The 22,198-nt window shown below is 42.9% G+C and overlaps 1 protein-coding gene across 1 annotated transcript; it reads left to right on the top strand.

Moving 5' to 3' along the window:
* The first annotated feature begins 7,445 nt into the window (after positions 1 to 7,445).
* Positions 7,446 to 20,006, top strand: LOC126252545 (alpha-2 adrenergic receptor-like). Its single transcript, XM_049953443.1, has 2 exons — positions 7,446 to 8,102; positions 19,812 to 20,006. Exons 1-2 carry the CDS (start codon positions 7,446 to 7,448, stop codon positions 20,004 to 20,006), a joined length of 852 nt encoding a protein of 283 aa, XP_049809400.1.
* The last annotated feature ends 2,192 nt before the right edge of the window (positions 20,007 to 22,198 follow it).

The raw sequence follows: 22,198 nt of genomic DNA, 5'->3' as shown, positions 1-22,198 counted from the left end.
CTTACATCAGCCGTGAAATTTCACGTACTCGCTTGTACAGTCAACTGCACAGAGCCCAGTAGTGCATTCCGACCACAATTTACCGGACAAGTAAGGCCCCTACCCTTTGGTTTGTTCGAAGAAGCCAGGCGCCCCAGATCCCGATACCTGGAGACTTGATGAAAGAGGAAAAACAACACCAACGGCTTCCCAGTAACGTCTGTTTCCACGCTGGCGATATTTGCCAAGGCGCCGTCACCCGGATAGGCAGCCCCATCTGGACGTGCTCTGCTTGTTGAGTGACATAGGACCTTAGCAGTCCGCCACAGTTCCAAAAACGTCGTTAGTGCTCGGCGTCCCAAAACAAAATCACTCCCCTTTCCTCAGCTTTTCCTCTCGCTCCCGATCGGCCCGGTAGGTGGCGCCAGCGCGTGCTCTGCGCACACCGCCGGAAAGATGACCCATATCGGCGGCGGTAATATCGCTGATAGAGCCACACGGCTCAGGTATAATTCAGGATTGCAATACACCACATTATTTTGGGTACAAACCCTATTTTCAATACAACTTCCGTTCGATGCGACGGCTTTCCTCAGTTATCCGTTCTTTGACCATTCGCGAACAGCGCCAAAGCGATGCTCAAAATATGAGATATGAGCTCATAAGACAGTGTACAACTTTCAACACGAGAAGACGGCCAGAAAGGATCTCATAGAATTTCATTCTACTGCTCACCCTCATGTAGCCTACAACCAGGATCTAGCACCTTCTGACTTCCATTTATTTGGTTCGGCGAAGGATGCACTCCTCATGGCCAATGGCTACAACCATAAAGCGATTCAAATAGCCATGGCAAGAAAAAAAAGTAAGCGAGATAGGCATGAAACAGACAAACCGCAGTCAGCAACGCACTTACCTTACGTCAAAAGAATGTCACCGACCTTCGCCTAGTTGGTGTAAAGCCTGTCTGCAGCACCAGCAGCAAGATCCAGGATGCGCTAGGCTCCACGAAGGACAGGACAGATGCGTTACATAATGCAGGTGTTCAGAAAGTGGAATGTCAGTATGGAAAAGAATATAAGTATTCATCCGAGGACCGGCAGGTGGATAACAACAAGCATGCGTGCGATACAGGACTGCAGCAGTAGAGCAAGTCTGTAGTGGCCGATCACCGACAAGACCGCGGCCAGGAAATCAAGTAACGAAATCCACGTACTCCCTGAAGGTCTACATCTACATCATGGTGTGTGTAGGAGGGTACTTTAGGTATCATTATATAGTCACTCCAGCCCTCTTCCACAGCTGTCTCTGACGCAACTTAAGATAAGAGGAGCCACAGAAATAATTAAACACGCCAACAACATAAATAGAGAGTAGGGAGACAGGCTTGCATCATCCTGGCTGCAAGCCCTCAAGAGGCCAACACGCCGCACCAGTGACACGTGACACGAGCGCTACTGATGAGTGGCTGCCACCGTGCGCCATGTTTCCAGCAGGGGGAAAACAGGAGCCACACCTCATTTGCCGATGAGCACCTGTCATTAGAAACTGTGCAAGAAGCAGCAGACAACAGCAGATCCCCACTCCGTTTACCGTAGCAACCTATTACAACAATGTTCCCGCATCTTACGCCTCAAATGGCCAATCGGAACCACGCCCTTTCAAAATTATGACGTACCGTCATAATCAGTGAGCGGCAAGGACAAAATACAGAGTAACTCAAAAGAACGTGAAAATTTCGAATGTTGATTAACAGGTGAACACAGTTACTTTAAACATGTTTATTCGTGTCAAGGCACTATTATGCCATTATTGTACGTATTGTATTATTTCTTGAATATCACATCCAATACATGAGCTCCTCCTCGGCGCACACATTCCTGCAGCCTAATAGCTGGTTTATGCATGGCTAGACCTAACATTTCGTTAGGAATTATGTAGATTTTCTCTCGTATTATTGCTTTAAGTTCTTCGATGGTAGCAGGCCGAGTACGGTAAACCACGCTCTTAAAGTGGCCCCCTGGCCCCACAAAAAAAAAAAAAAAAAGCAATATCACACGCTGTCAGGTCAGGCGATTTTGACTGCCTCGTAATGTCACCGTACCTTGAAATGACATTATTACCAAACAATCGTGGCACGTCTCCCACCGATATCCGTGACGTCCGTGACGTATGTGCAGTTGCTCCGTCATGTTCAAACCAACTGTTGACAGGAAAATAGGGCAGTTCCTGCACAAGTAAATCTTTTATCATGGCAACATGCCAAATAGACGTTGCAGTGGTTGCACACCCATCATCATCTCCAAGAAAAGTAGGGGCCTATAACGCCACTTGATGACAAGGTGCACCATACAGTAACCTTGCTCCTGGGCAGTGGACGCTGGTGCAGCTGACGCAAAAATTGCTGAGATCAACAGCGAAAATTCTGACTGCTGACAAAGCCACCAAGTTGGAAGTGAGCTTCGTTCGACATCCACAGGCGGTTAACGAAATGTTCATCTTCGTGCACTTTCGCTAACATGTGTTCAGCATATTGTCTATGCATTAGCAGATCTTTAGGTTCAAGTTGCAAAACGATCTGCAGCTTTTACAAATGGAACCATCCACCTGTAACTTTAAGTCTACTTCCAAAATTCGTTGAACAATGTAACGATGAAACTGTATCGACTCTGCTTGACGTCTAACGGAGCCGTGTGGGCTTCTTACGAAAGCAGTTCGCACAGCCTCGATACTGTGTCTCGTACGAGCAGCTCGGACTCTTCCTGCAGGTCTTTTCTTCAACACAGATCTCGTGCTACAAATTTGCGAACCCAGGTGTTTATTGCAGGCGCTGAGGAAATACGATCATGCTGAAACTTCCTGACAGATTAAAACTGTATGTCGGACCGAGACTCGAACTCGGGACCTTTGCGTTCCTCGGGCAAGTGTTCTACCAACTGTGCTACCCAAGCACGACTCACGCCCCAGCCTCACAGCTTTACTTCTGCCAGTACCTCGTTTCCTACCTTCCAAACTTTACAGAAGCTCTCCTGCGAACCATGCAGAACTACCACTCCTGAAAGAAAGGATATTGTGGAGATATGGCTTAGCCACAGCCTGGGGGATGTTTCCAGAATGAGATTTTCACTCTGCAGCGGAGTGTGCGCTGATATGAAACTTCCTGACGGTACCTTTGCCTGCATGGTTCGCAGGAGAGCTTCTGTAAAGTTTGGAAGGTAGGAGACGAGGTACTGGCAGAAGTAAACCTGTCAGGACGGGGCGTGGGTCGTGTTTGGGTAGCACAGTTGGTAGAGCACTCGCCCGCGGAAGGCAAACGTCCGAGTTCGAGTCTCGGTCCGACACACACTTTTAATCTGTCAGGAAGTTTCATATCAGCGCACACTCCGCTGCAGAGTGAAAATCTCATTGTACGATCATGCTGTCCGACACTGAAAAGAAGGAGAAATTCTGGACGCGCGGCCTCTACACTTCTACTCTTAGAATAAACGTTTAACGCAAAGGCAAGCTATACAGCGTTGCATTGCTCCATGTATAATGAGTATTAAATGGTAAGACATTGCGAGGAGCATTCTGTATGTCATTCGGTGCCATCTACATCGCAGCGTTGCCACAATACGTCCCAAAATTACTTGTATAAGCGACTCCTCACAGCTAATCACGTCAGTAGAAGAAGACCACTATAACCGTGGGCGAAACGTCGGTTTCTCCAGCAAATGACGTAGTAGATAGTGTCGGAAGTTCCATGCGGCTTCTCGCGGATGATGCTGTAGCATACAGAGAAGTTGCTGCATTAGAAAATTGTAGTGGAATGCAGGAAGATCTGCCGATAGGGACTTGGTGCAAGGAGTGGGAACTGACCCTTAACATAGACAAATGTAATGTATTGCGAATACATAGAAAGGATGAGCCTTTATTGTATGATTATATGATAGCGGAACGAACACTGGTAGCAGTTACTTCTGTAAAATATCTGGGAGTATGCGTGCGGAACGATTTGAAGTGGAATGATCATATAAAATTAATTGTTGGTAAGGCGGGTACCAGGTTGAGATTCATTGGGAGGGTCCTTAGAAAATGTAGTCCATCAACCAAGGAGGTGGCTTACTAAACACTCGTTCGACCTATACTTGAGTATTGCTCATCAGTGTGGGATCCGTATTAGGTCGGGTTGACGGCGGAGATAGAGAAGATCCAAAGAAGAGCAGCGCGTTTCGTCACAGGGTTATTTGGTAACCGTGATAGCGTTACGGAGATGTTCAGAAAACTCAAGTGGCAGACTGTGCAAGAGAGGCGCTCTGCATCGCGGTGTAGCTTGCTCCTCAAGTTTCAAGAGGGTGCGTTCTGGATGAGGTATCGAATATATTGTTCCCCCTACTTATACCTCCCGAGGAGATCACGAATGTAAAATTATAGAGATTGGAGCGCGCACCATACGCGACTGGAACAGAAAAGGGAGGTAATGACAGTGGCACGTAAAGAGCCCTCCGCCACGCACCGTTGGGTGACTTGCGGAGTATAAATGTAGATGTAGATGTAGAAAGCTTTTCACGTTATGATATGGTACGATACTCAGAAAACTTAATGTCAACTACTCTGAAGGGAACTGATGGTTTCTTGTACGAAAGTAGGATAAATAAACTTATGAAATTAAGTTCTGGTTCTTTTGGATCTGGATCCGGTGAGCTTCTGCGCTCCTCGAGCAAATGCCAGCGGTAGGCAGTAGGCCCTTCCTGATGACGGCGGGACGGCGTGTCGCTACCGGCTGCGCCGTGCCGGTGCGCCGTGGTGCGCCGCTGGCGGTGGGGGTGGGGGAGCCGGCCGGCGCGCTCTGTTTGGCGGGGCGCGCTCCCAGTGTCCGCCGGCGCCGCCACTGGGACGCACCGACCCACACCGCACCGCTGCGCTGCGTGCAGGTCGCCGCGAACCGCTCCGCGCCGCGCCGCGCGCCACACACACCACACATCAGCGCCTCCTCCTGTCCCGAGGGAGCGACAGACACCTGCCGACACCTTGCACGTGTACACACACTCGCACCACAGACATCGACCACTAAGCGTGAGCACGAATGGGGGACAATGACAACTGCTGCTGACACTTTCGGCGAGAAGGAGGTCGCGTGTTATTCCCCGAAAGTCTCGAGTGCCATGTGCTCCGGCTAGAACCTGTGATCCAGAGGTGTCATCTCTATAACCGTTCGCACCACATCTGCAACCGCTCGCGTGACTCAGGTGTGACTTTCACGGAACTGGCCCGAACTTAGTGCAGGGAATCCGTGACATTCGCGACTACATCCGTAGCCTTTGATTCTTTTTTCTTCCCATGTCCGAAAGTCTCTGCACTTCTGTTATGCGCCGGCCGTAGTGACAGCCACGCGATCAGCTCTTGTGCCCCACCTGTGAAGAGAGAGGGCACGGTTCTCGTGACCAGGGCAGGGCGGGTTTTTCTCATGTCCTGAGTGGCTGCCATGGGCTTCTCGAGGGCGCCGGGGCGCAGACGCCTGCGTCGCTAGGCCAGCGCGGCCCCTGCCGGGTAGGCTGCCCGGAATGCGCCGTCGCTGTCGCTCGCACTGCAGGTTGTTGCAGAGTGCCCCGCGCGCGCGGTCGCGCCAGCCTTCTGGCATGGCAGAGTGACGCTCGGCGACGCGCCCCACCCCGACACTACTTTGTAAATAGCGTGTATACGTTCCGCCGGTCACCGCCGTAGCTACCCGCGTCCTCGTCTCCCACTGTACAGATACCGCAGCGAACCTACACCGTAGCGCTCTTGTTTGCGATAGTATTTTGGAAATGTAATTTTACTAGAGAAAGATTTTTAATACAGGCTACACATTCTATTTTTCTAACACGCGGTCTTTTCGTCTACCCTTTTGTATATAATCGCATAAAAACGTATTGCAAATGTAAAATATTGTAGTACTCTCGAAATAACAATTAATTGCAATACAAATATACATAAATGTTAAGCTCGTTTGTAAAATCATAACACTAATTTACAATAATATCAGAAGGTAACTGAAACTCCACAAATAACGAGTAATATAACACAATTCTAATTTTTACTAAAAGTAAAGTTATTAATAAACAGGAACGTTAAATGTAAGCCTAAAACAAGTACACATGATTTTTAAGTTACATTATGGTTGCTTTTTGAATTTTTGTGGTCTCTGATAATAAAGATCGAAGGTCCCTCGGAGTAAAACGGGTATAAGAAATTAGCTGAACAGGAATCCTTGCCGGCTGTCCAGCCCATGAAGGAATCCTGAGTTAAAGAGTTCCCTTTTTATTAAGGAATTGTGCCCTTGTTTTTTGTAACGGGTGCAATTTTGACGTCGTTAGAATAGTGCAAGATTTTCCGTCTGCTGAATTTCGTACAGAAGGAGCAGAAGACAATTTATTTAGCTTTACGTCCCTCGTTTGTACTTGCCGCTGTAAGTGTAGTGACCCACTCATTTATGTAGCGTCGTCAACTAACACCTGTACTGAAACTAAAGATACTTCGCTGTTCCACTTCTATATATTTCAATAATTAGTTCCCTCTTTCTTTCTTGACTAGCATAGCATGGAAAAATATTACTTTCGGTAGAGTATTCGTTTCATTCAGCGATGACTTTAGCCAGAGAGTAATAACGGAAAGCGGGGTCAACGGATCAGTTTTGACTGAATAATATAACTTAATTCAGTTTAAAAACCTGACTATAGACAACAGCTCGTAGGAAAACTTCCTCAGTTTTACCTGTCGGACTTATTTTCACCGAAAAGTTCTTCCTTATACTTTGTGCAAACGGAATAAATCAGAAAAACTTAAACTGGTTGTTTCATCGCCCATAATCTTTGCGTGCTCATTAATTTAGTTATTACTGGCTCTACATCGCGATTGTTAATTTATTCATAGCAGTAGATGTGTAGATAACATTTAGGAGTGTATTAGAGTAAATTTGCTAACAGCTGAAAGCTTCTAGAGAAAACGCTCAGGTGGAATTTATAGCATTTAAGGTACCAAAACAATACAAAAATTATCAAACAGTCTATTGTCAATTTCGTCAAAGTGCAGCCACCTATGTTAGAAACCCACTTGCCTAGGAAATAAGAAAAATAAACGCTGAAAAAACGTTGAAATCTGGTTAGGTTAATAATTTGGTTATTTGCAAGTTTCGTTCCCAATATAAGCATTCCATTAAAGAGTTTTTTACATAAACTGAAAATAGTATGAATTTTATCAATGTCTACAGGGACCAAATCACTACTCTCTTCGCACCGTCGATAGCCATTTAATCTACATTGGTATCAAAATTTCTTCGCGCTTTTTTGAGTGAAGGAATTAACGCCAGAGATTGCGAAGTTCCATCGCCAAGTTACACACTGAAGGCTATTTCTAGGGGGTGATTGCGCTGTTAGGAGAACTTTATAGTTGGTACCTTGAGAGCGCCTGTGGCGTCACACGAGTGGATAGTGGACTTGGCGGTCGGCATGGACGAGGCGAGAGCGACCGCCGGGAACTCCTCTTCCCAGGAGGACGACGACCCGCTGGGCGGCTACTACCTGCTGTGGAACCTGTCCGCGCTGGCCCTCTCCTCTCCGGAGGCGGACAACTCGACCAACACCACCGCCAACAGCACGCTTTTCATCGTCGACTCCCTATTCCCCAGCGGGTATTCCCTGCCGCACATCATCCTCGCCTCGATCGTCGTCACGGTGCTCATGATCATCGTCGTCGTCGGCAACATGCTGGTCATTATTGCCATCGCGACAGAGAAGGCCCTGAAGAACATTCAGAACTGGTTCATCGCGTCGCTGGCCGTCGCGGACTTCTTCTTGGGTCTCATCATCATGCCATTCTCGCTGGCAAACGAGATCATGGGCTACTGGATCTTCGGCAACTGGTGGTGTGACGTGCACAGCGCCATGGACGTGCTGCTTTGCACGGCGTCCATCATGAACCTGTGCCTCATCTCGCTGGACCGCTACTGGTCCATCACGCAGGCCGTCGACTACCTGAAGAAGCGGACGCCGGTCCGCGCTGCCATCATGATCGCTCTCGTCTGGCTGCTGTCTGGCCTCGTCTGCATCCCTCCTCTGCTCGGCTGGAAGGTCGACCGGCCCGTCGAGGAGTTCCCCAAGTGCCAGGTATGTGCCCGCCGACCCGTTTATTTGCTCTGCCTCAAATGGCATCAGGAGATCGCCCACATCTTGATGCAAAAAAATTAATAAAATCAGGCAATATTAAAATGTGATTATTTTATAGTTAAATATATAACACGAACACAGTGAAATATATGAGAATTCCTACTCTTTTTTTCCATGAATTAATATTCCATTTTGTCATTCAAACCTAAACCGAATTGTTTATTTATTACAAAATGCTTCTGGCAATGTTTCGTACAACCAAGCTGTAATGTATCGTTCGTCTGTCAGCAAACAGCAAATGTAAGTGGTAGGGATAATTAAATCTGCTCAGTGATATGCAGTGCATAAGTAAAGGTTTACAGTGTAAAAGGCACACCACAAAAGCGGCAGAAAGTTGTAAATCTCATCGTCAAATGACATGTCTGACGCTGATTTGGCTTCAGAAAAAGAAAATATGTGTTCTAAGCGCCGATTGTATCAGGTCGTGCGTGTTGTAGAATGTGAAGTTGTTCGATAAGCGGGCTGAATATGAAAAATCTTAATTTAATTTTCGCGTTAGGTTAAGGGGTCAACACTAATTTGGTCTTCGTAATACAAGATGCGGGTTCTAATTGAAATGAAATGTTGTAACAGCAAGATGCTATAAACTGTCGCTCTGTTGACTTTCCAACAATGTACGTAACCTATTTTGAGACATCTTTTGCTTGAACAGGAAAGACACAGAATAAAAATATGTGTGAGGAATATGTAGGTGACTACGTTAATGTCCAGGTGTTTTTCACGACAATATGAAGTACAAGATCTGCCATTTACTCGTGCCTACTTCTCTACTGAAGGGCCGAATTAGCGAGAATCATTAAAAGAAAGGAGCTTCGTCACTGAACAAACTTATATTGCTTTGATAACTGAAAGGTAGTTTTTGTTTTGTTTTTACAAATCGATATATTTATCTGAATTTATTCACTTTCGTAGATTTTACTTCTATGCTCTTATTGAAGCGTCTGTTTCCTTTCTTATCGTCCCATTATTTCGTTTATTACGTTTTAAAGTACAAGATTCATAAATATGAGCCAGCAACGAGTTTTACATATTGTATATATAGGGCACGAAAATAGTAAAATGACCAAATACAAATTTGGGAGACAAGAGGAAAAATTAAACTGTGATTAGTTCATACACAGCGTGAACCAAAACTCCACCGACGTATTATCAGAGTCACTTCAGTGATACCTACTGAATATTTCGGTATAAGGGGCCCACGGACGCCGGCAGTTCGTTACAGGGTAAAAACGTAATAATGACTTGTTCCGTTTGTCATGACGATCACCCTGCTCCTGTCAAAATAACTTCATGACTGGGGAAATACCTGCAATAGACAACCACAAAAACGTACAACACAAAGCGCAGGGTTTTGCAGCAATCCTCAGTTGCAAAAGTACAGCGATGCGGTTGTCGTCGTGGCGCGAGCAGCTCAGAATAGCGTCTTTGTTTTGTTCGTCCATTTTATTCAGTGAATCCATACACGAGATGAGATGCACATCTGCCTGATCATCATCAGTAGGATCGTCCGTAGTACTGTTGTGCCTTCCTGTTAACATTCAACTAACGCTAATGTATAACAAAACCCTACACAGGACCGAGGAGTACTGAATGCGTAATTACAAGCAACGCCTTAGAGAGCATTACTGACGTCAACAGCAGGTATCGTGACGGAATGGAAACACGCACAGCGTATACCGTCGACATTTGTACTGTTGTGCACTATTTTCAGCATAGAGCAGATTTAAAGTTTAATGCGACAACAAATCAAAACGAAATGTAAAATCTGTGTAACAAACCGCCAGAGACCACGGGCCTCTTATACCAAAATACTCAGATCTCCCTGAACATCTGAAAATTATACATATATATATATATATATATATATATATATATATATATATATAAAGATTGGTTGTAACTGGAATGAGAGATAATCAACATCTTTAAGTTCTTTGTATAGTTTTATTCTCGATTTTTACTAAGAAAAATAAAAACTGCAGGATATCATCTTCAGCCGTACAGCAATCGTGATCTGTTCCCTTTCTTCAGGTGGTTCATTTTGTTAGGAATCCTGTGACCTGCTCTTAATCTGTTAATGGCAATAATTTACTTCTATTTAAGACGAGAATTAGTAAACCCTGGAGTATGATATATGTGGTGATGAACTGTACAGTACCAAGTTCCTTTGAAGTCAACTTCTTCATTATGTAATTATATCCTTCCTCCTTTTGCCTTTACGGCAAACCGCTGACAGCAAACAAAATGCGAAATTGACATTACAGTGATTGCACTTTGTTCGGCAAGTTGGTCAGCTCGTTCATTACGCCATATTCTATGGCCCAGTTTCCACTGGAGAACTATCGATATTGTAAATATCACATAAGGACCCGCTCTGAATAGTGCGCAGTTTTCCCTGAAGCTGCTTTGGCAAACGACTACACAGCACTCATTGAATTGGTACATATCAGCACTCTATCGATTTTCAGCGCAGGTTAATATCAAATGGCTTGTATGGCTGCAAATAACTCAGCTGCAACAAGCTCTGCTTCAGTGTTGAAAATTGCGTTGTGATAGTATTACTTTTCCAAATTTAGGAAATGTTACGTTTATCATTGACACTCCAAAAATGTTTTCAGATAGGTCCTTTCTCAGTAGTTATCTTAATGATGTTTGTATCACATGCAAAACAATTTTCAGTCACCTTGAAACTTCCTGGCAGATTAAAACAGTGTGCCGGACCGAGACTCGAACTTGGGACCTCTGCCTTTCGCGGGCAAGTGCTCTACCACCTGAACAATCCAGGCACGACTCACGCCCCGTCCTCACAGCTTTACTTCTGCCAGTATCTCGTCTCCTACCTCCCAAACTTGCCTCTTGCCCGAGAAAGGCAGAGGTCCCGAATTCGTGTCCCGGTCCGGCCCACAGTTTTAATCTGCCAGGAAGTTTCATATTAGCGCACACTCCGCTGCAGAGTGAAAATCTCATTCTGGAAACATCCCCCAGGCTGTGGCTAAACCTTGTCCCCGCAATACCGTTTCTTTCAGAAGTGCTAGTTCTGCAAGGTTCGCAGGAGAGCTTCTGTAAAGTTTGGGATGCAGGAGGCGACGTACTGGCAGAAGTGAAGCTGTGAGGACGGGGAGTGAGTCGCGCTTGGATAGCTCAGATGGTAGAGCACTTGCCCGGGAAAGGCAGAGGTCCCGAGTTCGAGTCTTGGTCCGGCACACAGTTTTAATCTGCCAGGAAGTTTCATATGAGCGCACACTCCACTGCAGAGTGGAAATCTCATTCTGGTTCACTCACCTTGTTGGAACTGAATTTTAATTATCATTACTATCGAAACATATTTCTACGCTTCATCAGCCGGTTTGTATGTCTTAAAAACTTTATGTAAAAGCTGCAGAGAAATTAATCTAAACCTGTGAGATGTGGTGTTGCAGAAGGATGCTGTAAATTACGTGCAGTGCTAGGGAGGCAGGAGGAGAGGAATGTGAGGAGAACATTGACTTCAACAACTAACATGATAATAATACATATGTTGGCATGGATTAATTTCAGTGTAACTAAAGGGATCTGAAATAGTACGGGAAGCCAGAGATTGGAATATGTCCAACAAATAATCTAGGACGTTAGATGTAAGTGGCACTATGACAGAGATGGCAATAGGAAAGGAAGTAATGGCGATCAGCAGAAACGAATCAGATGCAGTACGTCCACCTCCTGGTCCAATCCCCCCATCTCCACATACGTTCCATTGGCTGCGCAAATAATATCAGGCTTAGCTTTTTCTCACATATTTGCACTTCGCTGAACATATCCTTGCAGTACTGCCTTGTCTTGACGGCAGCTAAAGCTCACAGCAAAGTTGTAGCTGCAATGTTACGTGTAGTGTAGTGCCAAATTGTAACATAAAATCGAATCCAGAGGTGTTTACACTGGACACATATATATCATATATATGATATAAAGCCAGCAAAGATCTAATACAATTAGATAAATCTGTGTGGGAAAAACAGTAAGAGATACAAAATTGGAAAGGCCACATAAATTTACTCTCAAGCGCACAAAGAAGAGTCAACAGAGTTAATATGTGTTGAAATCACTAAATATGCTGTCGTAAATGAGCAGATCGGAATAAGCAATAGCCCAGAACATCTTTCATTCCTTTTTATGAGACTTCGTCGTACCACGTAACGCCGAGATGGTGTGAAAATGGCGTAGACAACATTTATTGAATGATGTGCAACTGTAAAAACGTCCGTTTAGAAGAACAACAATAGGCTTAAGTAACACAATCACTCATTTTATTCCACCCGTATCAGATTGTTATTAGAAAAGCCGCAAGTGTCTGTAGCGAGACGAAGAAAAGTTGTGCATCTCATTCCAAGAATCTATAATAACATCCATGACGTGTGTGTAGGATCTTCGCCTTTATTAGCAGGTATGGTCGATGGTGCTGCGTGTATGTTCTTCTAGCGAAAGCGGCCAGTTGTGTGAATCTTGTTTAATTTGTTATAAAATACGCATGGTGTCTCATGCCTTATTACATCGAACTATCGTCGCCGATTAAGAGATTCTTGAAAGACACACGCAGAAACTAATTTTTACTTAGAAATACAGGATATACATCTGAAGGAAAGTGTGAATAACTTATTAAAGCGTCGTGTGTGTTACCAGAAGTTGCCTTTCTGATACAAGTACTTCCTTAATTCTAGTAATTTATAGAATAACTGTTACACGTCGACTATAGACATGTACCTTATTAATTTATACACAAGGTAATGACGATAGGTTTTCGTAACACATTTCATCCTGTGGCATCAGTACTCTCCTGAAGTGTATTCTATGACACATCCACTGTTGTCTTCACTTGATTGCCGGCGATGACTCTTCGCAAGTGATCGTCTGAAGAAGGATTGCTGCTGACGTAAAACTTGACGACGTCCGCACTTGCATCCGATACTACTCCAGACATCTTTTGCACTGTTTTATTTTTATTCATTATCTCTACATCAAACTTTTAGATATTTTCTTCAACTACAATGAGGACATACTAATGTTGTGTCCTTAGTGCACTAATAACCTACGTTAAGCTACTTTATGGAAAAATGTAAACTGTAGTTGTTAACCACAGGATATTGTAATCGTTTACCCGTCATATGAAGTCTTTATGACTGAATTATTATTCCTTTATCGGAACTATATTGCGAATGACATGGGGAGAAATACGTTCTTTTGATGAGAAAATGGCTGTTCTTATATGTTTTTAGGTGCATTGTGTCTGTGGCTGCTGGTGTTAATTGATAATGAAGAGAGCTATTGTCGACAATGGTGCCACTGTTCTGTTTGCTTAGTTCCGGTTCAAGGTGTAAACAAATTTCATGTTCATCTGCTGCCTATTCCACCACCACCATTACCACCTGTCTCTCTTATAAAATTAAATTAACTGCAGTTTATTGCACAGCACACATAGCTCATAGTAACAGTAAGTAATTATTGAATGATTTCTAACGATAAGCCCCCTAATGCTTCGTTTTCACGCCACCTACGTTTCTCTCCGTCTGCTATTTTCCCACAAAAGTAACGCTGCGTTGTTATAATCGAGTTAAATACGTAATTATACTACAAAATGGGCTACTAACCAGAAGTTTGGTTTCACATTGGTCTCAGAAAATTTATGGCGCTACAAACGTGTTGTGCCACAGGGTAGTGTAGCTGTAATCATACAGTATCGTCCTGCATGGTACTATACAAAGCCTCGCGGTGTAACATAACGTTGTTAAAGATGGTGCCCGGTAACGGTGCTGACATACTCGTATCCTTCTTCCGTAATACATCACAAAACCTCTCACACACTTGGGAGACAACTTTCTATTTTGTCAAGAAATTCTCTCGTTCGCAAAATGTTTTCTCTAAGAATACAACTTTAATAATAGATCTGATTAATTTTCCTCACAGTACGCAGTTAGTCTACGTAATTTGTACCCATTTCATCATATATTGACGAAAACAAACGAAGTGACTTGAGTAAAAATGCTTCCTGACCTGTTAACAATTTATAGTACTTATAAGGACGATCGTTTTGCTGTGAATACTATTTTATTACCCAAAATCTTGAAGCAAGGATTTATTCTTAAGATATTTGGCACTAATATAAAATTTTCTAGTAAAGAAACTTCGTTTAAATTTCGTCGAAAAGGTGTACATTTACGTCCACCTTGATTCTGCGGCGAGCGTGGTGGTGCTGTGGTTAGCATACTGGACTCGTATTCGTGGGGACGACGATTCAAACCCGTGTCCGGCCATCCTGATTTAGGTTTTCCATGACTTCCCCAAATCGATTCAGGCAGATGCAGGGATGGTTACTTTTGAAAGGGCACGGCCGATTTCCTTTCCCGTTCTTCCCTCGTCCGATGGCACCGATGTCCTCGTTGTTTTTTCCCTTCTCCTTAAGTTAATTTTTCTGGAAACTCAAGAATAGTTTTTACCTTTCTTCTACTCAACGAGAACGGTATGTTCGCACTACGTATAGTCTTATCAAAGCAGATTAGAAACGAATGACGCTCGTTATGACTTGCTCTGAGATTTTTCGAAAAAGGTGACAAGGCGGCAAATACATCTCATTTACTTTGGCAAGTAAATATCGGCTGACGAGTCGTAATCTGAGTTTTCCTGAATATATGGCCATTGTATGTAACTTACTGTCTTTCTCATCCTGTGAAACGATTCACTGATCACCAAAGGGAGCTCTCAAGGGTCCTTCAGTATCCCAATTATCAAAATGATGTTTTATTTTGTTAAAGACGTCACGCAAACAACCTGCCAATAAAGAAAACCACCAAACGACAATCAACGTGCATTTGGTCACGGACAGTAATTTTTTTTCTGGTATATTACGAATACTCCTTTAACACCGGCAAATGCAACACTCTTCTGTATCGGTCGATTAACCGACATTCTCGTGGAATGCCTGTTTCGGTCAAATGCTGATATTCTGAAATTATATTTCATGTGTAGAGTGATTTTATGTTCCACTTTATGTTTGCACTGTATCCCTTCCTCCTCAGGTATCGATTTATACCGAGGAATGGGGGAAAGGTACAGAGTAACATACTGATGACCGCTATGGACGGCGACTTCATTTCGTTTTCCCCATAATACTGTCTGACACTCGTTGTAATGTGACTAGTCATAGTGGATGAGACAGCCCTTTGATCATCGCAACGTAGGCCGACTTTCCCCCCTGCGGCTCATGCCAATCACGAAAGGTGGATTTCTGTGATACCCGTACCTATTCATTTAATACAGAAATTTATCAACACAGACTAAGCTTTTGTTCATGCCTGTTTTGCTGTCTTCTGTCTTGGTGAATAGGCGGTATTCTATTGATCGGGTTATTGGGTATTTTCTGAATTGTAAAAATAACGAGGAGTGTCGTTGCTTGGAATGTATTGCGCCATTAAGTAGAGTTTGTCGCGCAGTTTTTTCACAATAGTAACTATAATCTGTTCATTCTCGATACAGTCATAGGTGACGCATCCTCACCTACTCAAAGCAGTGTTTCGTTGAGGCAGCCCTTAGGAGAGTCCCTCTGTCAGCAGGAAGGAAATTACCTTCACGTTGTTCATAGAATGGTGGAGAGGGAGAGAGAGAGAGAGAGAGAGAGAGAGAGAGAGAGAGAGGATTTTCGAAGAGTGCGGAACCATTTCCCGTATATTGTACAGATCTTTTGCAGACGAAAGGCCCCCTTCCATCGTTTAGTAACACCACTGACGTAAATAACTAACATTAAGGTTGGAAGCAGCCTGTCATCAAAACAGGCTGCCGGGTTCAAATATGGAAAGGAGCACTTATGAATCTTCGTAAAAAAGAAAACCTTGCCGCATTTACTTGCCTTTATTCGCGAAATAACGCTGTCCGGCCAATCCCGGAGGAATTTCGTTGTTTCCAACGTTGTTACAGCTACTGCTTTGTTCACAACGGACATTACCGTACACTTCACGACGAACGAGCTGCATTTAGATGAAACCTTTTTCATGTGCAAAGTATTTATTTTATTTGTTTTATGTCCTACCAACATATAAGCCGTGAGCTACAGGAAACTACCGGTAACTCCGTAGGTATTACCAAGGCAAAATTTAACATTGATGTGATATTCTTTCGAAAATCAAGTGATACTGCAGGATGGCCAATTCCCTTTTCCAACCGCCAGAACACTGCCTCTGTGAACATGGTTAAGTACTCATGCGCCTAACAGCCTTCGTAAGGCCTGCATTGCCGCCATTCGTACGTGGAGCATAACTGTGTAACCTTCGATCCTGTTGGAGTTTTACCGGCACGATTGGAATGACAGAACTGCCATTATATATACTGATGGATGGTAGTTTACGGTTAAGCATTTTGTTCCTGAATCGGTTGCATCATTCTAAGCCGCTTCAAAGGACCGAAGGCATAACTGAAAGCAGTATGTTTTATCCTTATAGAATGACGGTCACCCAGTTTATTTATTAATTTAGAGTCATAAGTCTTCTTAATGGTTTGATGCGGCCGCCCTGAATTTCTATCCTGCGTATTGCAGTAGCACATGCAATCTATGTCCTAAATTATTTGTTGAATGTATTCAAATTTTTTATTTTTCGCTATACTTTATAGCCCCTCTGTTCACCCCCTATAGTTTTCACCCTCTATACTGCCATCTACTACGATGAAAGTTAATCCCTGCAGTCGTAACAAATGTGCTATCTTAATGTCCCTTCCTCTTGTCTATATTTCAGATATGATGTTTACCTATCTCAAACCCTTCGATTCTCTTCAGTTCCATTTTTCTCACAGTCCTTGTTTCACTACCATAAAGTGCTGTCTTCCAAACATACATTCTCAAATATTTATTCCTCAAACTAAGACTTAGTATTTGATACCACTAAATTTCTTTTGGGCCGGAGTGCCGTCACTCCCTGTGCAGCTCTGCTGTTTATGTTCTCCTCATTTTGCCGTTGTGGGTAATTTTACTTCCAAGATAGCAGAATTCCTTATCTTCGTCTAGTACGTTCTCATCAGTTTTTATGTTATTCCCGCTGTTCTCATTTATACTACATCTATTTCTGGTTTGCTTTCAATCCATAGTCTGTATTCTTTAGGCTGTTCATTCCATACAACAGATCCTGGAATTCTTCATTTTCGCTAAGTCGCAATGTCATCATCAAATCTTATCACTGATATCTTTTCACCCTGAATTTTAATCCCACTCTTTCTTATATTGCCGTCATTCACTTTAGATATATAGATTGAACATTAGAGCCACAAGACTGCATACCTATCTTACTCCCATTTTAGTTCGAGGACATCGTTCTAGGTCTTCCAGTCGTTTATTTCACTCTTGGTTGTACATTTTGTATATTACATACCTTCCCCTGTATCTCACTCCCGTTTTTCTCAGGACTTCGAATCTCTTGCACTATTTGATATTTCCGAAGACTTTTTCTAGTTCGAAAGATGCTATGATCGTGTCGTGATTTTTCTTCAGCTTTGGTTTCATTATCAAGCGCAACTGAGGACTGTCTCTCTGTTACCTTTACCTTTCGTAAAAGCCAAACGAATTGTCGTCTAATAGATAGTTAATTATCTTTCTCAAGTTTTATTGAAAGGAAACCAAAGCTGCTTCGCGATGTATCTCAGCTCACTCACTTACACGGAGCCACAAACCATGTCGTTTACTGAACAGCTATACTGCTTTAATCACACTCTTTTCATTAGACCTAAAATAACTATTAAACATTTCATAGTCACGCTGTAAATTTTGAGGTAAGTGCTGGTTTTTTCATTTAGTAGAAGAGCCCAACTCGATTTATTTGATTCTGAATAAAAAAAAGGGGCTTCAACATCGCCTTCACTACTTGTGCTACTGTCCATCGAAGGCACGCAGTAGAATGAGGCCTGCCTAACATCGCTTTACGTTGAACGCAATTTCTAATAGTATCTACAAACAGTACTCAAGTTAACACGGCAACGCATGAACAATAAAAAGAGAGGATAACGTTGCCATCATACGTAGCTTCCGTGTTGAAATGTCTGTATCCCGAATTAGGATATGTACTACGAGGTTGGTCCTTATTTTTCAGAATTTCATATTTCTTCACGCACACCCACTGCGGTTTCTCATTTTCTTTTAAGAATAACAATTTTAAGACTTATTTTGTTGAAATTGAAGACGAGGAACAAGTGCCACAGTGCCCGAGAAGCTGTGTCATGTCACTGCACGTTGTTAACTACTGCTCATGCTTGTGCTTGATTGCTACCATACTCGCGAATAAAATTTTCACTCTGCTGCTAAGTGAGAGCTGATACGAAACTGTCTGGATGGACCGAGACTCGAACTTGGGACCTTTGTCTTTCCTGGGCAACCACTTACCGAATGGGTTACGCGAGCACGACTAATGACCCGCCCTCGCATCTCACAGATTTTCTTCCGGCAGTACCTCATCTCCTGTCATTCAAACTTCACAGAACCTTTCCTGCGAAACTTGCGGGCCTAGGGTATCGTGGAGACACGGCTTAGCCACTGCCAAGGGTATGTTGACTTTGCAGCAGAGTGATGAGTTCAGTGCCGTCAATAGTTTGCTCATGTTGAAGAAGTGAAGTATAGTTTTAGATTTATTAAATAAGGTTCCTTTCTCTTAGGATTCACACCTTTTCGCCACATGACTACGAAACATCTTAAGGTAGCATACGATGCGGCAGAAAGAGAAGTGAGGTTACTGTAATATTTCAACGGACTGTTAACAGACGATAAAGAACAAAAAGAAGTAATTTTGCGATGTGTGCAAGATCACCGAAGACAATACTGCGATTGTAAAAGAAACAGACTCTGGAAAAGGAACTTTGTTAAAACTAGGATTGAGTTCATCTACATTTATGCTCCGCAACCCACCCAACGGTGTGTGGCGTATGGTTCGCGGGAAGAACGACTGCCTGGAAGCCTCCGTGCGCGCTCGAATCTCTCTAATTTTACATGCTGTGTTCACACATTTTTTAAGTTCTGTCACATAAAAGTTCTTAAATTCACCCATTTGAATGTATATGAGCATACTTACAAAACATGAACACATAGGTAGATTTAAATTTTGTGTTCCAATAGAAAATACACACAATTACTTCAGTATGTAATTATTATGTAATTATCTCTTTGTGATATGCGCTCATATCAATTAATCGTAATGAAATTTAACATATTATCGAGATGTGCCAAAAGCAAAAAAACGGAGGGCGTGGTGGGCTGGAGGCGGGGGTCGAGGTGCTCGAATCACTTAATATTTTTATGTTATCCCCACATAACGATAACCTTCAAAATGGCAGTCAAGCACACGCTTAAGCAGTATTAAACAGCACTACTGACACGATGCAATTTCTTGGCCACCGCAGCGTTGGTTTCTGGTCTTGATTTTCAACAAAATAGGTCTTAGAATTCTTATTAAAACAAACGGGGAAAACAATGTACATATGAAAGAACACGAAATTTGACAAACTAACGACCACCACAGTGTGCTACTTTCGATGTCGTTACGGTGTGTTGGTGTGAAAGGGCACTTAGTCACAGATAATGTCATTCAGCGCTGCCCACTGAGCAAAGAACGGGAATCACGGAGGAAGGCCTGGAGTTTTGTCTGCGGTTAGAGGCTGATCCAGCACCGCGGCCTCGGCGCACAGTCCTCAGTTCGCAGTGCCCGGGCGGTGCGGCGGCAGCCAAGGGCGAAGTCTGGCGCCCGCCGCCGCCCCTGGAAGCTAGCCAACCCGCGCTGCCGCACACCGAGTCCCGGACACTTGTTCCTTCTGCGGCTGGCGGCCGCCTTCACCAAAGCATATACGTAGCTGTGAACGGAACGTTGTAAGTGCACTGCCAGAGTAAGTCAGTGCAGGGCCCATAGCAAAAGCTACGGAGAAACCCTTCATGTGCTTTACGGCTCAAAATTTAGGATACAAAATAAAACTGCACATTACAAAAACAGATCTTCTCAGTTTTATATGGGCTAATTTAGAGATAACACTAGTTAAACCACTGATGAAAGTATCTAATAAAACTATTGAACAAAGGGAAATTGTGGAAGGTATCTAATAAAATGAAACTTATTTAATTTACTAACTTCTAATGAAAGGGACATTGAACATCGACAGTATTAAATGTAACTAATCTTGTCGAGGAAATGCTCGTTCACGGTGACGCGTGTTCACGACTAATTTATTTCACTGTGCGCAACAAGGTAATCTCCTTCCAAAAGCGTTCTATAATTGGGCCCTGATAATGTCTTACCTGCAATACACGACCGGTTCTTTCCTGTACCGGCGTAGCTGCCATTGACAATGTTACTGCGAAATAATGAGCTGAAAGAGAAAAACTCTGCGCTGCGTGCTGTAATTTACCGCTTGTCAAGAAAGACAATTCGCGATGCACTCGTCGTTCTGTTCATCCGCTACCAATGCTCTTCGTACTCATGGCGTTCTAAATATATTCAAAATGTATGTCATTTAAGCAAGGGAGAGTATGAGTATAGATGAAAAACAAAAGGAAATCAGAAATTATTTAATTTTCTCAAAATTGTATACGCATCATTTAAACACCTATTATTTCTCATTCTCTTTAACCCAATCACAGACCCCACGCATTATTTAAATATAAAATTGCTTTGAGGTTTGCTTTTAAATTATTACATCAAAATTTCCTTTTAACGAACAGAGATGAATGGAATTCGGCCACGTCTTCGACATATAACTGATAAATTGTCTCCTTTACCTAACACTCGAAATCAATAAACAATGAAAATTAACAAACTACGATAACCGTTAAATACATATGTGACAAATACCTTTTGGTTGCTGACTCGTTTAAGCGTCAAAATAAAATTCAGAAAATCTCTCCCTCAATGGTATTCAATCCTTACCTATTCTGCATTTCTCAAATTTCCTCATCTTCGAAAGAGAAGCACTTGCTCTGAAGCATAGTTCTTCAGCTGAGCGAACCGATCACCGTCTCATCTTGCCCAAGACACAATTCGCTCTTTCTGCTACTGCTGTTATGCCTACCGTAATCTATTTTACTCAACAGAACCGTTCTTAATACCCAAAGACGATGTACCTTCTCATGTGTTGAAGCCTTAAAAATGTATCTATGGAAAATAAAATCTTTGTAATCGATCTGTTCCACAAATTACTGATAAGCTCGTGCTATTAAAAATAGTACATTATCAAATTGAAACATTACGTTAAATCGATACTTTACTAATACAGTCGGCAAACTATTTTTTATAAATAAGATTACTTCATGATATAAGTGGCAGACAATGTGTTTCTCTAAGATTCTTCTAAAGGTACAAGTCAAATTGCTGTATAAAGTGTTCCTATATATCATGCAAACTACATGGCCTTCTCGTTGTACGAAACTTCCAATGGTCATTAACGTGAGTTCGTTTGAACGTTGTTGACCAATGGTGTCCTTTAACTCATTTTTAATGCGCTTTTATGTTGAAACAACATTATCCTTTGTAGTTGATAATCATCAAAAACAAATGTGTGAAGTTATTTACACATTTTGGAAAGACAATTTCAATAAACTTGCCATTAAATGTCATAAAACTGCAGTCTACGGCTCGTGCTATTTTCTGTCAAAACCAGCTGTTTTGAGCGGCTCAGCAAACTGCACCACTTCGTTGCCTAAGCTTTCTTCCAAATCGACTGGGTAAGCACTGACGATAACTGAAGTTCTCTTCAAGATCTCTTCTGCTGTTAAGGCCTTAAATTGGTAAAGTATTTCATCTTCAGAGCCGGTAACCACTTTGGGTTTTGCTACAATATCTGAAAATGTTAACCTCGTTTCTTGCATGCACCAGTGTAGAAAAGCGAGTATCTCGTGTTCAGGACTTGATCAGACGACTGCAGCGAGGCACTGGTCGCTTACAAGCGCTCTTGGACTTCGTTCCAAGCGATAATAATTAACACTGTATTAGGAAGAAATACACTCCTGGAAATGGAAAAAAGAACACATTGACACCGGTGTGTCAGACCCACCA

The sequence above is a fragment of the Schistocerca nitens genome, chromosome 4 (genome assembly GCF_023898315.1).
Source record: "Schistocerca nitens isolate TAMUIC-IGC-003100 chromosome 4, iqSchNite1.1, whole genome shotgun sequence".
Classification (NCBI taxonomy): Eukaryota; Metazoa; Arthropoda; class Insecta; order Orthoptera; family Acrididae; genus Schistocerca; species Schistocerca nitens.
The sequence above is the reverse complement of the archived record's forward strand: the minus strand, read 5'-3'. Positions and strand labels throughout refer to the sequence as shown.